Here is a 20,247-nt window from a genome sequence, read left to right on the forward strand (position 1 = left end):
ACGCAGTCCCAAGGGAGGACGCACACCTGCTGGCACCTGCCGTCCCATCTCAAACAGCGAATAGTAGGTGAGATATCCGCGAGCCTCCGTTACTGCGTGCGTCCAATAACTCATAGAAAAAACATACATAAGATGTCCAGGCTGCGTTGTGATGCGCGAAAATCTATGAGGAAAGTGATGCAATATGTGTCAAAACTAAATCTCTTCTTACCTCGAAACGTCACTTTAGCAACCCTGTCCGCTTTTCCCCGCAGGAAGGTGATGGTCTTGAGGCGTACTACTAAAGCCATCTTAAGTTGGATTTATTCCGAGACTCAGGCGAAACTGAGATATCAATTAGAAGACCAATTGTGCACGCATAAAGTCACATTCAACCAATTAGCTTCTCCAGATATACCTACACATCAAACCATCGTGTAGCCTACAAGCACTTATAATCCATTCGCTCAGAAGCCAAACCAAAACGCGCTTTGATCTTCTTGTAGTGCTGCGGTATAAATTACTAAAGTGCTTTTTGCATGTTGCCCCGCTGTCTGAGGCGGGGATGTGGGATTCGCAGTATAGCGCTGTTCTCACACTGGTGCCGAATGGTGTTGCGCGCTCTCCCATTCAGACTTGGACAAGCGCGGAGATAGGCTATGCGGCTGAAACAGCCTGGTGACGCCCACCCAAGTAAACTCTGCTGGTGGGGGGTTCCTGTACAAAGTAGGCTATATACTGTGAAGGCAATTGCATTTTATAATTATCATTCTAAGCCTATTGTAAGTGATGGTAGATTTTAAACTATGGCAATAAAACATATTGTAATGGGATTTTTAACTGTATTAATTGTAGGCCTACAGGTGAAGCTATTGAAATATGTTGAACGTGTCATCTAAGTAGGCTGTAACCATCAACATAGGCTAGCATAGGCTCCTCTTTAAATTTTAATAAGCAAGTAAATAGTGTGGTCAAAGGCAGCTTTTTCCAGTTAAGAACCATTGCAAAACTGAAGCCCTTTTTGTCCTTCTCCGATCTTGAAACTCTTATACATGCTTTCATAACATCTAGACTAGATTATTGTAATTCATTATGCAGGCCTGACCCACTCCACTCTCCACCATAACTCCTGTGTTGGCTAAGCTGCACTGGTTACCTGTGGAGCAGAGTTAAGTTTAAAATTTTACTTTTTGTCTTCAAAGCCCTCAGTGGTTTGGCACCTATTTACATAGGTGACCTACTAATTCCTTACAGCACTCCAAGATCACTTAGGTCTTCATCTCAGAATCTTCTCTATATCCCCAAAACACGCCTTAAAACTAAGGGTGATAGAGCCTTCTCTGTTGTTGCCCCCTAACTCTGGAATAGTCTACCTGTACATATTAAGTCCTCTCCAACCATTGACTGCTTTAAGTCTAACTTAAAGACTTTCATTTTCTCCCAAGCTTTTAATCTACCTTAATACCCCCACACACACACACTCTTTATTCTTTATTTTTGACCAATTTGTTTATTATTTCAATTATTTATTTATTTTTCCCTTATGTTATGTTATTATTGTTGTTGTACCATTGTCATTGTTTTATGTTTGTTTGTAAGCACTTTGGTTCAACTCAGTTGTTTTTAAATGTGCTATAGAAATAAAGTTGACTTGACTTGACTTGACTAGGCTAATTATGCATTTGAATCATGAACTCAACAGTTCACTCAACGTCATAATTTGAGATCCTGGGACACGTAATGGTTGCCTGGTAACCCCTCTGTTACCGTTCAGGCGGTGTTGCGGGAGAGTTATATTACAGACAAGCGTTCCTGTCCATGCAACATCCTCCCCAAAAGTCAGCGTTGCGCTTCACTGGTCGTCGGACCCCCGGGGAAATCAGGGCTTGTATCATCATGGCCTCTCGGCGGAATGGAACACTTTTCACTCATAACAACGCAACCTACATCGCCCCAGCCTTCATACCCGGGTAATAATGCAACCACTGTCCGTTTATAGCAAGTAAAGTTGTAATATGTTTTCGTAGTTCGTAGTTGTTTTATGTATTGTAATAGCGAGATATATTGGCTTAGCTGATCAATAGGCTTTGGCTGTGTTTCGATCCAACATGCCCTGCCATTCAGGAGATAGCATATGCTTCCCAACAGTCATGTTGTTTTCCAGTAGGCTACTCCTAAATAATTTAATGAAATACACAAGCCTAAAACCAGAGTTAGGCTATACAACTTGAAATCACATGTAAACATAAATACCTTGAACCTTCGTCAAAACATGGATATTTGTACATAATACAAAATGTCAAGGCATGTCAGACTACAAAGACATCTAATTTCCTTCTAATGTAATTGATTGATAATCTATAAAGAATTGTTTTGTATCTTTAAAGTAAAATGTAATCGAATATAAATATTTTTTGTATTTTTTGGTATAGGCCTACTCATGTCAACTTATCACAGGAGTTCACAGCAGTTCCCTTATGTTTGAGTGTTCAATGCGTTCCTTTGCTTTTCTAAAGCTATGGCGGTCACGTCCCCACCACCAAATTCACTTACGGAGACAGATACGGCAACACCACCAGCAAGTGGCTACAGGAGTCCCGCTTCGCGTCCATGACCTCCAGTGCAACATCAAACATCCGGGGAGGGATGTTCCCATCCACTGCGTCCAGCGACCGCCACCTGGCCACAGTCCAGCCTGCACGGACTCGCCAGCAGGAGCTCCAGAACTTTACCCAGGTGAGGTTCCTTTCATGGTTCCTTTCAGAGTTCTTCCTGAGCAGAGGCAGTTTGTTTACAGTTCCTTTAGATTTTTTTTCCTGAGGAGGCTGTTTACAGCTGTTAATAGTTCCTTCAGAGTTCTTCTTGAGCAAGGTAGCAGGAGAAGCAGCCCGGGATTTTCAGATGAGTTCAGATTTCAAGACGAGTTCTACCTCTGAAATGACCTGGTTCAGATATGACCCACACATGTGTGTTCATGCTACACAGCACCATAGTGACTAAATCTAAGTTACTGTTTACTGTATTAATCCTACACTGCACCATTTATCAAGTGTACTAACCAACACAAGCCAACATTATGTCATCTGTACATTTATTATTTCCAGTCACTTTAGATTAAAGTAGCTACAAATAAATGTAACTCATGGGGTGGGGTGTTACTGTGTGTGAAGCTGATAGAGAGTTAGTAGTGACATATGTGTGTGTGTGTGTGTGTGTGTGTGTGTGTGTGTGTGTGTGTGTGTGTGTGTGTTTTCAGCTGACACAGAGTCACCGCGAGAGCTACAGAGACCGTACCGGGACCTGCCTGCCTGTCAGTTACTTCCAGCTCCCGGTCAGGAAGAGTGAGAAGTTCCCCAAGGAGACAGCGTAAGAACCCCAGCCTAGAGCGCAGTCGCCTGTGGCCTGCTTCACATTAAGATAATGCATTTGTTATGCAGCCTCAGACTGACAGTGTTTTCATGTTTCTGTACTGTAACAAGGTATTTTACGTAATTCTGCTTTCGATCTGGGGATTAATGTGATGTGTTTCAGCATTACTTTGTGAATTTTACTTTTAATGCATTGTCTGAGTTGGTTTGTTTTTCATATGTGTGTAAGTCAAGGTGAATAGTGCTATATTTTGTTTTGCTTTTTTTCAAATGGGGTATTATTCTCATTGTTGATGTTTTTGTTGTTGGTAATGACTATGAGGATATTGTATGTGTGTTGCTATTGTGGTACTGTTATATAATACTGATCCTCTTCAAATTCAAATAAAACACTCAGAAAACACCTGTACTAAGCAAAACAAAAGTAGAGCAAGTTTCCTTGGCAACTCAGTCATCCTCTGAATATGGCTCTGGTATGTGGTGATGACAACCCAAGCAAGGTCCTGTCGTCCACAGGCTATAGTATCCGCTTTACTGCTGAATATTTCATGGTATCCTTGTGTGTGTGTGTGTGTGTGTGTGTGTGTGTGTGTGTGTGTGTGTGTGTGTGTGTGTGTGTGTGTGTGTGTGTGTGTGTGTGTGTGTGTGAGAGAGAGAGAGGGAGAGAGGAGTGGAGAGTAAAACTGAAAAAAGAGTCAGTGAATATGCATCGAATTTGTAGTCTCGACTCCAGGGATCCGCTACCCTGCTTACTTCAACATAAACAGGCTAGGTAGAGAGATATGTGCAGAACTGGGTGTTTAAGAGCAGAGCTGGGCAGATGATATAGGGGTAGCGCTTGGTGAAGATATAGTCCAGGCAAAGTAAGGTCTGACCCAAAACTAATTGCAACAGAATTTATTTTCACATTTTTATATTTCAATTGGTGATCTAAACACCATAGTAAAAGTCCATGAAAATCCAGTTGGTGGAAATATGTTAAAATGAGGGTTGTTTTATGCATTATCCTTCAGCAAATACTGACAAAACTGTAATTAGAATGTTATAGAATAAGCATTCTAAAGAATATCTGACCCCATCTAACTTAACATGGAATTTTAATATTGCATTGTTGAGGAACATTCTTTTATTTTCAAAGAGTTAGTACATTTCTCAGGCTTATTTCAGACTGGTTTGTTGCTAATTGGTGTCTATTTTTACATTCCTTTGAATCAATGGAAATGGTTGTTGAGTCTTTAAATAGAGCCAGTGTGTTTTTGCAAGTGTTCCACAATGTTAAAGTTGTACAACACATAGTTAAGCATTATTTAGCCTAGGAAAGTGTTTTTGGTGGTCTGATTTAGAGGCCACTGAATCATATACAGTATAGGCCTATCACACGAAAGTATCAGTTCATCATTTTCCAAGACTTATAGACTTATAGTGATTGACCTCTTGCCCGGGGGTTGACTGAGAGACTGTCTATCCAATCAGAGGGGCCTGTATGATGCCTCTTTACTTTGCACAATTTTGGCTAAAACAGACAGCACAGTATGTTTATGTAAGTGAATGAATAAAGGAAAATTATAAAGGCAAAGTTGAAGATGGACAGGATAATGTCCAAATTCGATAGAAAGGTGCAGATAACTGCAGCTAGCCTCCAAAGAGGTGACTGTTGTGACGTCTGGCAAAAGGTGCATGCTATACTAATAAATATAGTTTAAGCTTAATAATTAAAATGCATGCCTATGCATGGGTCATGGTTTTACCAAAATAATAGAACAGCCAAAACTATACATATTCTAAAAGCATATGCCCTGTACATGAAATATAGCATTAATCAACTTATGTCCCATCTTCCTTCACACCATGCATAATACATACTCCTCTATTCTGTATACATTGCCCTATATTCTGTATAGGTGAATCTAGTGTAAAGCGGATAGATTTTAGCCTATACTGTCTATGAAAAACAGAATAAATACCCTAAACAATATATTTTCTGAAAGCATATTACTTGTAGATGAGATATAACACCAGTTAAGACATGTCTCATCTTCCTCCATGCCATGCACAACATATTGCCCTCTATTCTGCAAAGGCGAATCTAGTGTACAGTAGACACATTTTGGCATGTAGTCAAGGGAAAACAAATTAAACACCCTAAACTATATATTTTCTGGAAGCATATACCCTCTAGAAGAGATATTACACAATATCAGACATTTCCCATCTTCCTCCATGCCATGCACAATACATTGCCCTGTATTCTGTAAAGCTGAATCTAGTGTAAAGTGGATACATTTTGGCCTATAATGTCCAGGGAAAACAGATTAACCACCCTAAACTATATATTTTCTAAAAGCATATGCCCTCTAGATGAGATATAATGCCAGTTAAGTATTATCTTCCTCCATGCCTTGGACATGGTACATATTCCTATATTCCATTTACTCTGTATTAAAACACATTGATTTTAATATATCGCTGAAAAAGCTAGAGCATTCAAAAATGTTCAATGTTAACATTTAAAATCATATTATTGTTTAATTTGACCATCGTTTGTCCTCAGATTCACCCCTGTGGGCTGAATAGTAATTGAGATATAGGGCTATATTTGTCTAATACACATGGTCACTAGCAAATAGCTTAGGGGTTTGTCAAGTCCACATTGGGTGGGGTTTTGTTTTCAAAAGTCCGGCAAAAAGGTGGATCTTATGTTTCTTAATTAGTCATGGGTGTGTTTTGGGCTTAACATCCTTTAAACTAATGAGAGTGACATCTGTCATTCCCTTTAACAGCAAACAGTGCGACTTCAAAAAGCGCATCGATATTTTGATAGTCAGCGGCGCATTTGAAGGAATCTGCTTGCATGCGAGACCGTATGGAACAGGTATTCCACTAAAATATGCTTTACTAAAACCAAGCAGAGTATAGCCTACACACATCTGCACTTGTGTATTATTTGAAGTCATTGTCAATGTGAAACTAACTTCTCCGTGGTATCATAGTCAACGACAAAACAGTTATACACAGTTAAATACTTTTTGACTGACAATATGTGACCATTGACAAAATAGCCTGAAAAAGGCAAAACTTACAATAGTGTTTAAATAAATAAGAAACCTAAGGACATTTATCCTGCAGAGGAGTTGCTTACATCTTGTGACTTTGCAAATGATGGTGAATAATTACTCATTGTGGGACGTATTACTGATATCTTTATTATAATTATGTTCCCCATTGTAATCGTGTAATTTGTAATGTTTTACATGGATGTGCGCTGGTGCACGTTCCTGTGGACGAGAAAGGCAGGGTGTAATTGTGCACTTGCCCATCACTGTTGATAATGCACTCTTAAAGGGACACCAGGCAACTTTTAATTACTCATCTTCGTAAGTCGGTATATGGTTAAATGACTCATTACAGGGCGAATAAAGACTCTCTCGCCCGCCCCTACTGCCTGTAGGAAGAATATCCCGCTTGCAAGTTCAGTGTATCGTACCCGCCGACCGAAGCAGGATCAGTTTACATCCTGCATTCACAGTACAGGGGCAGGCTAACGAAACGCGATTGTTGCAAACGTGTGTATAATGGCAGAGCCGGCGAAGAAGCAACGAAAACCCTTGACGGAAGATGCAAACAAAAAGGAAAAGAGCTTCAGACCGAGCGTGTGGGAGTTTTGTAGAGAAAAGGCATCAGGCTTGCCTGGTGTCCCTTTAAAATAACATATAAACAACTCGCCATGGATTTCTGACCAGGTATTTCTTGGTCAGTGGCGTAATGCGTTTTAGGTAGTGTAAGATAGCGATTTTTAGATAATGCGCTAGACCCCTCCTTAGGTCGTTAATTGCCACACCCCTTGGTGCGTTGCTCAATAAAAGAGACGGGCATAACGAAAAACTTAATAGAAATACGTGTACAATATTCTAAAGTAGAATAGTGTTGCATCGTGATGATTATACGCTTTGCGCCGTGCTGTTGACTGTCATGATAGGGCCCATAGCCATTGTAACCTCTTGGCCATCTTGAAAATTACCCCTTTCTCAAAGTCAGATTTTACTAGATTTTTAGTATGTTATTTAGCATGCCAGTACCAGAATCCATAAAAAAAACCTTTTGTATCAATTTTTTTGATGTTGAACCCTATATTGACCCGCCTAAAGTTACTCAACTTGCACTGGATCATCTTCCTGAATGTCAATATTATCACAAGTGTGGGCAAATTTCTAAGTCAGCACCAGTCAGAGGCTACATTCAATGTTTTCCACTTTTATGTCATCACATAACCAAAAGTATTGGTTTTACCAAAAATAGTTGTCAATATTTTAAACTACAAAAATACATACCTATAAAGTATTTTGATACAAATTATTCAACCCAGTCAAATACAAATTACGAATATACGTTATATTTGAAATATGGAATACATGTACCATAAATACTGCTCATCCCTGTAGGCATCACTTGTTCTGAGATACCATGTTTGGTTCAGGAGATATAATGAAGAATATAGGTGTAATTCAGTTATAGTGGAACATTTATGGTTGCCACAGCAACCATTAGGGTTTTTTGATAATTGTTTTATATCTGAAAATGTTCAGGGCTCCAAACTGTACAAGTTCACCAAGTTTCATGCTTATATGAAAGAATTTGACCTAATTTTCACATATCCCCTGTACTATAAAAGTTCAATAAAACTGCCAAAAGTGCAGCTTTTCGCCATTGACCTATGCACACATAATTCCAATTTTGACAATGTTCCACCACTTGGATTTTCATGGACTTTTGGTATGTGATTTGCGAAGGTTTCATGAACTGAATACAACAAAAATCATTTCTGTTGCAATTAGTTTTGGGTTGGGTGATTTTTTCTCATAGATTGCCTGGACTAATATGTGAAGGGGCTTCTGCTGATGTGATTTCATATAGATGTGATGGAGTGGTTCTTTTCTGCTGACACAGTAGGTCATAACTGAATCTCTCCTCTCTCTCTCTCTCTGTCATGGGACCTTGTAAGATAGGGTACTAAGGGATACAGTTCATAAACTTCCCAATTTGATACCGTTGGGACAAACATGGAATATTTATATAATGAGGAGAGTCCCTTATCTCCCAACATCCCAGTTTTTTTTTTTTAACTCTGAACTCTTCAAGGACAGAACAGACGTTAGTGCAGAGGTCTCTGTGAAAATCAAATCAGAAATAGACATACAGTAGTCAAAAATGTTTCCACAAAGACTTTGTGCAGGTTGGACGCTGCACAAAAACACATTTTAGACAATCTCTCATAGCTATTTGTTTGGCTAATTGAATAGGAATGATACATGATCTCATACAGTAGCTATTTGTTTGGCTAATTGAATAGGAATGATACAGCTCTGACCCCTACCCTTCCCCACCCAAAAACAGAGACCTCGGCCCCCTAGGGCCGGCGGAAAAGGAGAGGGTTCGGCGCTACCAGACCCTGCCTTCCGGAATCGGAACATCAGCCGATGACCGTGTGATGCGAGATGTGTTCTTCGAACGCAGATGAACACTACCTACCACCACCAGGGGATGCAGTCGAGTTACATTTGAATGTATCTCAAGAAAACTTTTAAATGACTTGAGGAATCTCTGTGTTTGTATGGCCATTCATTCACCATAGGCTAACTAACTGACATAGGGAGATGGTTTAATCTCTTTGCAGTTTTTCTGAGATATACAGTGTAGCCTACATTTACTGGCCTTTAGGTCCTCTTTTTAGGAGGACGTCCTACATTTATCTATAAGATAGCCTACATTAGGGCTATTCAATTAGTTTGTAATGGGGGGCAGTTCATGAAAAGCATCACAACTGAGGGGCCAGAGAAATGCTGCTTGAAATATGAGTAATCACATTACAGCTGTAGATACAATGAAGTACAACAGCAGCAATATGGGTGTTCAAATGTTGTATTTTGTACATGCATAACAACATCTTTTAACTGGTTGTTGATGGCTAATATGGAATGAAATCTGTGATAAGATAACTGTAATGGAATCTGCTTTGCACAGTAACTGCTAGGTCCAAGATTTCCAGTGAGTACAAACAGGATTCAAACACTGTTCAGGTGAATTAAATGTGTAATCAGTCGCATATGTAGCTCTTCTGACGTATAGGCCTACTTGTTACATTTGACGTTCCAACCATTTAAATGAGATGACCGTGACCTCTAGATTTTTTTTTAACAGTGGGGGGCAGGCCAGTCATAATAGCCTAATAATGGGGGTTCGGGGGTGTCTCCCCCGGGATTTTCTTTCTTTTCTATTTGCTAAGGGACCGTTCGTTATTTATAAACGGGATCACCGGAGGGATTTTGAGTGCTTCGATCAAAAGTTGCATGACCCTCCCCTGCCTGCGCTATAATTTTCAACGACCCTCCAGCAGCATTTTCAAAACTGACATGACCCTCCCCGGCCAATTATAGATGTCTTCCGCCTATGCTTTTACGCGGTATGAATACACATCTTTAAGCTACCGTCCTATTAACAACCTCTGCTTTCTGATCTTACACATCACACTTCACCAAGATGGTGGCCATTTCAGTAGATTTAATCACTAACATTGTTGTGGAAACACAATAAGCATGGAAACTAAATGCACACTTCCTGCAACTGCATTAGCCTACTTGAAAAGTTACTCCTCTAGTAAGTATTCACATGAAATAAAACAATAAAGCATTGAGACCATTCAACAAAGCACACTGGGTAATAACAAATTCAACACATGAACTTGTTGCTATGGACTCTAGGCTTCCTCAGTCATTGTAAAGCTGCCGAAGCTGAACATTATCCAAAACTCATTTTTTTAGACGAGCGTCAATTTGGGAGCTTGCTACACTCCTTCCTTCTCAAATGGCTTTAAAAGGCCGTTTGCACAATTTCACAAATAATCACAGGGACCGAAGAATAACTAACATGCCAACTTTTTTCCGGTTTATCATTTTAACGTTTCCCGCTGTCTTGCCGTTTTAATATTTTCCCCAGAATATCCCAATATTACTGTAATACTCTCATAACATTAGTCCTGCATTCTGGCCTGTCTCTGTGTTGTCCTGTTGTTACCCCTAGCCCCTCCAGTGAAACAGATGTATTCAAATCATCGTTTTGCTTGCTTGAATGCGAACTCAGAGTGATGTTAACCTAAGCCTATTTAAGTTAACAACGTGGTTGTCGTGAGAGCACGATTCATCAGCGCTTGCAGTGTTCGGCCGTGAGGGCTATGCCTACGCGGCGCACCTGCCAGGCTACTCAGCTAGACAAGAATTCCCCTGTATATTCACTCCAAGTTGGCCTACCATAACTTACCAACTACACTGTAGACCATAAACTGGCTATTTTTATGACCAAATGTATTTGTTCAACTTTATGAAGCAGAATTACGCACTGCTATTTGGAACGTAACACATTTTTGTTGGCAGGAGAGAGAATGAGAGCGATTAACAAATTGCACTTGTTGCTGGTTACCAATAAATACTATATATTTTTTTTTTCAAACAACAGAAACAGAAAGGATGGAGACAGCAAAGCTAGAGATGGGCAGGAACGAGGTCAATTGGTAGAAATGCTTGTCAAAACGTTAGGAGGATGTGTGGATGAATGAAGCACAAGTGTGCTTTATGTTAAGCATGCACACTGTTTAAAGTTAGGCTACACGGTAAACTACAAGTAAACCAAAGTTAAATTTAACTTTTTTAGGGCTGGATAAAGTTGACCAAATGGATATAGGCTGTTAGGCGTGAATAAAGTACTTTGTTGCTCCAACCCTTCAAAAGTTATTGGAGACGAATGTTGACATTTTCCGTATTTTGCGTGAGAAACCCGGGAAATCTCCCTTATTTTCATTGTTCAATGTTCACGGACAATGGAACGAAAGAGAACGTTATATGGCGACAGAAATCAACAATCAAACAAGCCACTTGGACTTTTTGCTGTTTTCATTTATACAAAAGATGGGTGTCCCTGCCTCCTAGACAAAAAAAAGTTAGGTGACCCTCCCCTCAACAAAGAATAAAAAGACATGACCCTCCCCTATTTTCCTCCGGTGGCCCCGTTTATAAACTAGATGTACCGCATAGCGGTACAAAATATGACCGCCGCTCAGTCCTGTACATCCGTTCCGCGAAAATAAATCACACTTCAATTTGTCTCCATATTTTACTCCATCCCCCACTCTTGAAACTTTTGTGTATGCTTGTTTGGCATGCCTGAGTGTGTGTGTGCGGCTGCACAGAAAGTACCCTACTGGTGCTGAAAAGGTGAATAGATTGTAGAATAGCCAAAGAAGATGTAGAATTGTTATAAAACCTTTAAAATCTCTAAACAATCACAAGTAGGGCAGTTCATCACAGTTCATCCATTGCAACTGGATTGATGAAAGGTCACTTACACCTGTAGGCTACATTGTATTTGGGAAAAGCAAAAGGTATCAGCATAATGTTATTTATTTATTTATTTTTTATGTATTTATAAACAAAAACATCTCTGTCAGTTCCATGCCGTTTTCAACAGCTATCAAAAACAAAGGTCATTTTGGATGGATGGATTTTTGTGAATGTTTCTTCTTCTACATAAGATTTTAGTCATCTTTAGTTCATGTAATACTTTATTGTCAATGCACAAATTAAGTAACAGTAGTCTGAAAACGTTATTGTTAATGCACAAATTAAGTAACAGTAGCCTAGTCTGAAAACGAAGTGCTGTTTTACATCTAACCAGTGGTGCAAATAACTGACATGTCCAAATGGGCCTTGATGAAATGCGCCGCTAGACTGTTCATACACATTTTAACGGGCCAACGTTGAAGAGCTTTTGTCCGTTATTGTTAGTGCAAATATAGGCTGATTCATGTTCCCTTGCATTGTTTAACTGAGGTCCATGGCTAGTCTGGCTTTCATCAGACCAAGCTCAATCTTTTAAGAAATCAAAAATAAATAGCGGGCAGATCAGGCTGGGTTCACCCAGCCTAGTCCATAGGCACCCGATATTGTTTAATTTTCCGATTGAGATATACACGCTCTGGCTATTCTAAATGCAAAAATGCATCAGGGAGTTATGACAAAACGGTAACTAACAAACTAGATCCTAATAGAAAGTTGTTAGCTTCCCTAAGCTACAGGTAGGATTATAAGGTAGGCCTATTGACAACATAAATTGTCAATAGGCTATGCTGGCGACACAAATAAAATCTCCTTTGAAACCAATGGCTTCGCCTTACAGTATCAAGCGGACTTAAACTGTCATATCGTGGGCGAAAAGTTGTAATAACATTCACGCGAGCTCCATGAGTCAATGAAAGCATAAAATGAAGTAGCCACTTCTAAATGGGACCTACTACACAGTAGCTTAAGGTGTTTTGCTAAAAACAGCCATAATGAAATGAAGGTGTCATTGTTTGGATACTTCACACACACGTGCTTTTTAATTTCACAGACTACAACTACCAAGCTGTAATCAAAGCACATCGATTCCCCTCTCACACCCTGCACGCACTTAAAACAAAATAAACAGGCGCCTCAGTCTCACGATGTATAGGCAAAACTGCATCAGACCGTGTAACGTTGGTAAATCTTCCATTGCACAGAATGATTTTGTAGCACGCGCAATAAATGACAGTCGAAGATACAAACAGTGCTGCTATACATTTGCTTGGTATAACCGCATTTATAGTTTTCTACAAATGCAATAAATCAAATGCCTCCATCACTCAACCAACGCTTAACGGTAACATTACCTAGGTCCTTATTGATATTACAAGATTAACGTATTCCTGCAGTAAAACCAAGCATGTCCGATAAACATCCTCAGATTTATTTCGGCTTCAAGAAGAAATGGGAATTACACTTCATGTGAACATTGTCCTATCCTTATTAGATGTTCGCTGCGGTAAATTACAGTCCTTGTATGAAGCGTCCATTGTTTTTTCAACCCCTTTTAACTTCCAACAAAATTACGTCTCACTGCAACGATGCGCCATCTAGTGGACAAACGACTACTTCTCCAATACTGAAAATGCAGCCATGATGATGATGATGAATATTTATTTTGGCTTTCTTTTAATCCTACTGATTTTCATTTTTTTTTACGGGGAATCACAAATGAGTGATTATGAGCCAGGTTTATGTGGGCCCTTGAGACCAACATACCATAAAAGATTCACAGAGAACTGTGTCTGCCCTACCCTCCTTTCGGGGGGTCCAGTCCAGCGGGGGCTGCAGATGAAAACGAAAATGACGGTTCCATGCTATCCATATGGGGGTACATGCTCACCAAGTTTTGTGTACCCCGGTCTTTCAGTGTCCCGGAATCCTTGTTGGTGTGCGTCACTAAATGTACACATAAATTATTTTATTGTAAGGCCCCCCATGAACGAAAGTACACAAAACTTGGCATGCATTCAGAGGGTGTCATAATGATCCTACACTTTTAATTTCGTGCAGTTTTGACCTTGTCAGCCAGAGATATTGAGATGAAAACACCTAATTTTATGCTTTTAATTTTTAACTAGGTGGCGCTATACATGAAATAAGTGGTAATGGGATGGGTTGACATGCCCCCTTAAGACCAACATACAAAAAAGGTGGACCTCCTAGGCCCTACGGTTCTCGAGATATTCACAGAAAACTGTCTCCGGCCACCTACAGGCCAGTTGGTGTATAGTAACATAAATTAATTTATTGTGTGGCCCCCATGAACGGAATTCCACAAAAACTTGGCGTGCATACAGAGGGTGTCATAATGATCCTACACTTCCAATTTTGTGCAGTTTTGACTATGTTAGGTCACAGATACCTTCAATTACACCACCTCATTTTTACTTTTTGTGTTTAACTAGGTGGCGCTATACATGAAATGAGTGGTTATGGAATGCGTTGACATGGCCCCTTGAGATCAACATACAAAAAAAAATAATGGTCCTCCTAAACCTTACGGTTCTCGAGATATTCACAGAAAACTGTGTCTGCCCTACCCTCCTTTCGGGGGGTGCAGTCCAGCGTGGGGGCTACAGATCAAAACGAAAAACGATGGTTCCATGCTATCCATATGGGGTTACATGCCCACCAAGTTTTGTCTACCCCGGTCTTTCAGTGTCCCGGGAATCATTGACGGAAATTTGGACATGCGAAAAAAAAAAAAACAAAAAAAAAAAAAAAAAAAAAAAAAATCTGACTAAACCTATATGACCGCCGCTTCGCTGCGCGGCGGTCATAATAACGAACGGTCCCTAATCACACTAGCCTATTTTAACATGTTTTGAGAGGGACAGGCCCATCTTTTTTTCTGACGCACGTCACGTTTACCCCATGCATTATACCAAATGCATTATACCACTGCTTGAATAAATGAAAAACATAGCCTACTGAACATGGGCATGATGACACGATGACAATGAAAACGTTTAGCCTACTTCAGGGGTCTCAAACTCAAATGAGCTGGGGGCCGGCTATTTCTGAAAATGCAATGTTCTTTTTTTTCAAATACCACACAAAACTGCAAACAGAAAGTGCAAGTGTTTTTATCTAGTTTTAGACACCTGTGCTAGCAACCTTAGCTTATAAATAAAATAATGATAAAATAAATATTAATGCAAATTATAAAACAAACAAAAAGCATAAAAACGGGTATGTGTGTGTTTCACACCTAATAAAAATATTTCCTCTCATAACTTTTCTAAACCTGGCAAACTAGGCGTCAGGGTTAAGAAAGCAACACCATTGGATTTTTATATAAAAATTTCAAAAGGCCATGGCTTGAAAGTGGTCAGAGATAAAAGTCCTACTGTAAATGTAAAATCTTTGAGTATAAACAAAAGTTTATGAAGGGGGTAAATGTACCCATCACTGGATGGCAAGCACCTCAAATTATGCACCTTTCAGTAAATACTGGATGAACATATTTGAGCAGGTTTACTTTCCTTTTTTTCATATTACCCACATAACAAATTAACAGGAAAACACCTAATACCAACACCTAAGATGTATATGGTTTAGTGATGTATTACTAAACCACAAGGCCTACAATAAAGTATTCTGGTCAAATCAGTTCCTATCGCGGGTAATCTGAGTACCCAGAAGTTCGCATAGTTCGTTTCTACTAGCCCTGCTGTCTGTACCACGTCCATTACGGACACTTTCATCACGATTACCACTGCAACCTCCAAGCTATGTTGGGCAGAGGGTCGAAATAAGCATGGTATGGTTAGTGGACACCGTCATTATACACAAAGACGCACCTCCATTCACAGACGACTGTGACTATCACTGTCAATAGACGATCGATCATAATCTCCAAAAGGATATTCTCCTTCAGAATCAGAATAGGTGAATAACATAGCCTACCTAAGACTTCATCACACACGTGAACGTTTTTCAACATTAGGTGTAGGCCTATTTCTGCTTCAATTTGTGCAAAATATGGCCTGCATCGCCTTCGCCATTACAAATGCACGCGTCTTCGTGTTTCTCGCGTGTAATACAAGTATTTCCTGAAAACTTTGCGCAGCGATTTTTTGGTTTGAATCAAGCTCTGGATGTCTAGCACATAGTAGAGCAGAGTAGGCTACAAAATGAGATTTGTCACCGTACTTGGATCTATCGTCTATTTTAATCAGTATCGTTGTTTGTCGCAATTAAAAATAGCCTCAAGGGCCGAATCACATTATTATTTTGACATACGTCGCGGGCCGGAATTGGGCCGGACGCGGGCCGGATTTGGCTGGCGGACCGGGTGTTTGAGACCCCTGGCCTACTTGGTTTCTGACAGAAATTACGTTTTGTACCAACATATTCTAGAAACACAACCGCGGCCTTTATTTGGTGAACGGAGGTGCAAATCATCATCTTCACTTTCTTTGGTTATTGTACGATTCACTTTAACCACAAAACGTTTTGCCGTTGCCACATTTACAAATGCAATTTACCTTCGTTCGGCTATCGGTGATATTTTTGCTTCGAATCGCAATTGAGTGCGCATTTAATGCCACATGATTTCCAAGAGGCCTTTAGGCAGGCTCATATCTGACTTTACTAGACTATTATTGCATTATGTTGTAAAACGTGAAGAAATGAAGGACAACGGCAATAGCCTAGGCTACAGTAGCCTACGCACAAATTCATCATTCACTAAATGGACACAGAGAGACTCCAAGTTTTTCTTTCGCTATCGTTGCGAAAAAAATAGCCAGGCTACTATATAGAAACAATTTGAAATTCCCTTTGAGTTGGATCTGCTCCACCTTTCCACCAAGTTTTGCAGAAATTGTGCCCGTGTTTTCTTTGCGATATTGATGACAGAAACTATTTGTGTGGTGCAACCTGTTAAATATTAGTAGTTCATAAACTCCAACGTAGTGTCAATTTAGGTTCAAACTAAACTAAGATGGAACTTACGTTCAACTTACGTACAAATGTAATGAATTGTAATGTAGTCTAACGTGTGCAATGGGCTGAGGTGCAGTGGCTGCAGGATTAAAGCGAGTGAGAGATGCAAGAGTGGAGAACAGCTCATGCGCTTGCTAGAGCTTACATTTTTTAAAGGGCCAGTAGCCTAACAAATAGTACAGCGGCTAAGGCCAGATTTTTACCTGAATCGTTCAGTTTTTGCAGAAAGCACGAAACTTGGTACAGTTATAGTACTATCCCTAGTGATCAAAAATTGAAATGGACCCCAACACATAGCTCCCCTTAGTGGCCCCTATCTTGACTTCAAATTTGGCCACCAAAATATGCCCCTTTTTTTTCTACATTTATAATGCTATGCTGCTTTTAACACATAATATGACATCTATAGCCATCTTTCAGCATCATGAAATATATAATTAGACAATCATGCATAAATAATGGCATACATGTTGGATTTTAAAGAAGTAGCCATACATTCTGACACTGAGTCAAAAACTGGGGTGCGTTTAGGCTATGTGTTAAGTTTTGACTGTGTGACCTGCACCCTGCACTCAATCCTTCTAATTTGCCTTCTAGAGGCTGGCATGCTAGCAAGGAGGCTAAAACCCATGGATGCTAGCGTCTCTTTAAGAAACATGCTTCCTTTTGGGAAATTTTGTAGCAACTAGACAAATTGCGCAATCGACTGGACATTTCAAACACACTGAGGGTGTCACTGTCTTCCATCACCCCCAGATGGAAGCTTCTTGTTGCAGGGAAACAAGCAGGGCTCCCACTGATTATATTCGTAATGCACGTTTAGTTCCCATGTTTTGTTCCCATATTTTGTTAAGCATGTTCACACTTATAGATGTAGCTTCAAGTTGTTCAATATTCATTGTTCATATTGTTCAATTTTCACTTCTTCAAGTTCACGTTTTTCACAAGAGATCGTTACCTTCACTGTTCATACATAACTGGAGCTAGTTCTTTTCAAGTAATGCATGCACAACACATATGGAACATGGAACCCCCAAACCCCCCCCCGCCGGTCCGTGAAAAAAAAAAGGAATCAAACCGGTCCATGGTACATAAAATGTTGGGGACCCCTGGCCTACAGCAACAAGCTAATTCAGAGCAGCGCAGAGCTAGTCTGGCGAAAACCTGGTGGTAACCGGCTGACAGTTTTTAGAGCTTATCTTTAACTCACGTGTTACTATAATAGCCTCAAACAAGCCGTTTTATTTGGTTGATAACAACTGAAAGGAGAAAAAAAAAACACAATGGCCATGACCACCAACAGGTGCAGCACTCGCTAGTGGTGGGGTAAGTAAGTCCCACGTTCTCCCGGAAGAGGGAGACAGAGCGTCGAGGAATCAGGGGCGAGCCGCCCGTCTCTGCAGGAGCACGAGCATCCCGTCCCTCTCTCTCTACCCACTGTAGAGGCGCGCGGCAGGTCCCTAACAGAATTCGCGATGTCTCCCGCGGCAGCACGGAGTCTTCTCGCGGTCTACATCGTACTTACTGCCTTATGCCCGATATTCTCAGGTAAGAGACGCAACTCAACCTATCAATTAGACGGAACATACCAGACTGATTTTTTTTTTAACCAGAAACTCTGAAACTTTACCTTCATGGTCAAACTTTTGATGTCACTTAATCATTAGGAATGTCTGACGAAATATGTGCTCCTGTTTTGAAGGTTATCTTATTATGGTTTCCCCACATAATGCATGTTCATAAAATAGCCTGCAGGTAGCATTAAACTAAACTGTTGGATTGATGTTGTCTCATGTGGTGCAGTGTGAATGTGTCTGTGCAACTGTCCATAGATGCAAGAGTAATCCACTGCCTTGACCTGGGGGTCATAGTGTTGGTAGTGTAAATATGGTGGGTACTGTAAGATGGTGCTAATGTGGAGGACAGAGGGAATCCACCAGCTTAGATAATGTTTGGACATTTGCTTTAAGGTAATTGTCTGGATTTGGTAGAAGTCTGATATTTCAAGTGTTGTCTACTTCAGAATTCATGCTGAATTCACCACACCAAAATCCATCAGTTTGTAGAAGGGATTGACAATACCGTAGGCTAATTCAGTTTTGAGAAGGAGCTGCTTTTTGTCTGAAACACCCCAAGACACTATGTATATCCCAACTTGGAGAAATTCTGCAGCCCGAAGTTTTACCCCTTAAAATAGCCTACATTACCCCAGCTTGGAGAAGGAAACAATGTAACTCTGCAGCCCGTGTAACTGTCTTTTTCCATTGGGATTGTTTGAGTGAGGAAAAAATGATGTCGCTTTTTTGCAGGGCCAGCGGCCATGGAACACGCTCTTACCTCATGGGCACCCGCTGGAAACGTTTCACTTTGCTCCACAATTAAAATAATATGTCAAATATTAGATCATGCGCAGTGTAGCTGAACTCACCCTACCACCAGTGCTCTGTGAAGATAAAAACACAGGGCCAAGACAATGATGTAATCTGGCACAGACATCAGATCTCCAGCGTGCTTTCACACAGCCACTCAGGGACAAGGGTGTGTGTGTGGTGTGTGTGTGTGTGTGTGTGTGTGTGTGTGTGTACTGTGGGTGTGTGAAGGAGGTATGTTCATGGAAAGGTGGGTGAGAGAGAGGGAGAGACATTAACACATTGACAGACTCTGTCTCTCTCTCTCTCTCTTTATAAAACTCCATACAAAGCCTCCTTGTGGTTTGACACACACTGCCCATATGACAAGTCAAACAGTTATGTGGACAGTTCACTTAGATATTGAAGTGTGCATTTCTGTGCAGTGTTTTTGTTTTTTTCATTATTTGCTTTCTTTTTTTTTAGAGTGGACAGTATGACATCATTTGGCATGATGTTTCGGCCACTCTGTGTAATTCTGTTTTGGGTTTTGTGGTCACATTTAATCTTCATAATTTAAAGAGGTAATTTGTTACTTTCATTGTTTTGTCGGTCACACTTCAATTGGATCTACAGAGCATCTGTAGATCCACAGATTATCAACAAAACTACATATTGACACTTTGTTAACTATAATTTATGATTAGGGGTTGGATTTAATATTAATAATTGTTCAACAACAATTTTACACACTGAACTTGAATCTGTAGACATGAGGTGTAAAAGTCAGGGTTCAAAAAGTAAAAGTCCTGCCACATTTTTTTTGTTCCAACAATTCACTTAATCATCTGATTCTAATTAGCACAACTCTTAAGTAGATTAAGATTATACATGGCGGAGCAAGATATTTCATCAGGAGCCACTTCCGGGAACGGGGGGGGGTGTCAAAATCCCCCTTTAATGCAGTGCAGAAGCAGCGACTGTTCCAATGAAGCCTATGGCCATAGCTCAGAATTTCACCACATATGCTAAGATCTTGGTCCTATAGAGTTAGGAATGTGAATTTTGGGCACGTTTTCATGATCCTCAAACCCTTCTGACCATTTGAGGTACATTTTTAACATTTTTGAGCATTCCAGTCTGGAGAAAATTGACCTTATATCAAGCGTG

General features: G+C 40.2%; 3 protein-coding genes across 3 annotated transcripts in view; 2 read left to right on the plus strand and 1 right to left on the minus strand.

The window, feature by feature from the left end:
- The window catches only part of LOC125299302 (otoferlin), a 106,828-nt gene extending 106,262 nt beyond the window's left edge, over positions 1-566 (minus strand). The window contains exon 1 of the mRNA XM_048250535.1: positions 212-566. Within this exon, the coding sequence (XP_048106492.1) occupies positions 212-290 (79 nt within the window). The 5' untranslated portion in view covers positions 291-566. The remainder of the gene's footprint in view (positions 1-211) is intronic.
- A 1,208-nt stretch (positions 567-1,774) lies between these two features.
- On the plus strand, positions 1,775-8,944 carry fam166c (family with sequence similarity 166 member C). The gene is made up of 4 exons (XM_048250742.1): positions 1,775-1,949; positions 2,496-2,715; positions 3,236-3,345; positions 8,739-8,944. Exons 1-4 carry the CDS (start codon positions 1,798-1,800, stop codon positions 8,860-8,862), a joined length of 606 nt encoding a protein of 201 aa, XP_048106699.1. The 5' UTR covers positions 1,775-1,797; the 3' UTR covers positions 8,863-8,944.
- A 9,260-nt stretch (positions 8,945-18,204) lies between these two features.
- fndc1 (fibronectin type III domain containing 1) overlaps positions 18,205-20,247 on the plus strand; it is a 59,145-nt gene continuing 57,102 nt past the window's right edge. The window contains exon 1 of the mRNA XM_048250536.1: positions 18,205-18,277. Coding sequence (XP_048106493.1) covers positions 18,205-18,277 — 73 coding nt within the window. The remainder of the gene's footprint in view (positions 18,278-20,247) is intronic.

The sequence above is a fragment of the Alosa alosa genome, chromosome 8 (genome assembly GCF_017589495.1).
Source record: "Alosa alosa isolate M-15738 ecotype Scorff River chromosome 8, AALO_Geno_1.1, whole genome shotgun sequence".
Lineage (NCBI taxonomy): Eukaryota > Metazoa > Chordata > Actinopteri > Clupeiformes > Clupeidae > Alosa > Alosa alosa.

Excerpts from the sequence above, each read along its gene's own strand:
- fam166c (XM_048250742.1), top strand. The coding sequence starts at position 1,798 with ATGCAACATCCTCCCCAAAAGTCAGCGTTGCGCTTCACTGGTCGTCGG. Across the intron at positions 2,716-3,235 it reads AGCTCCAGAACTTTACCCAG|CTGACACAGAGTCACCGCGA; the intron begins GTGAGGTTCCTT and ends GTGTGTTTTCAG. Across the intron at positions 3,346-8,738 it reads AAGTTCCCCAAGGAGACAGC|AGACCTCGGCCCCCTAGGGC; the intron begins GTAAGAACCCCA and ends ACCCAAAAACAG.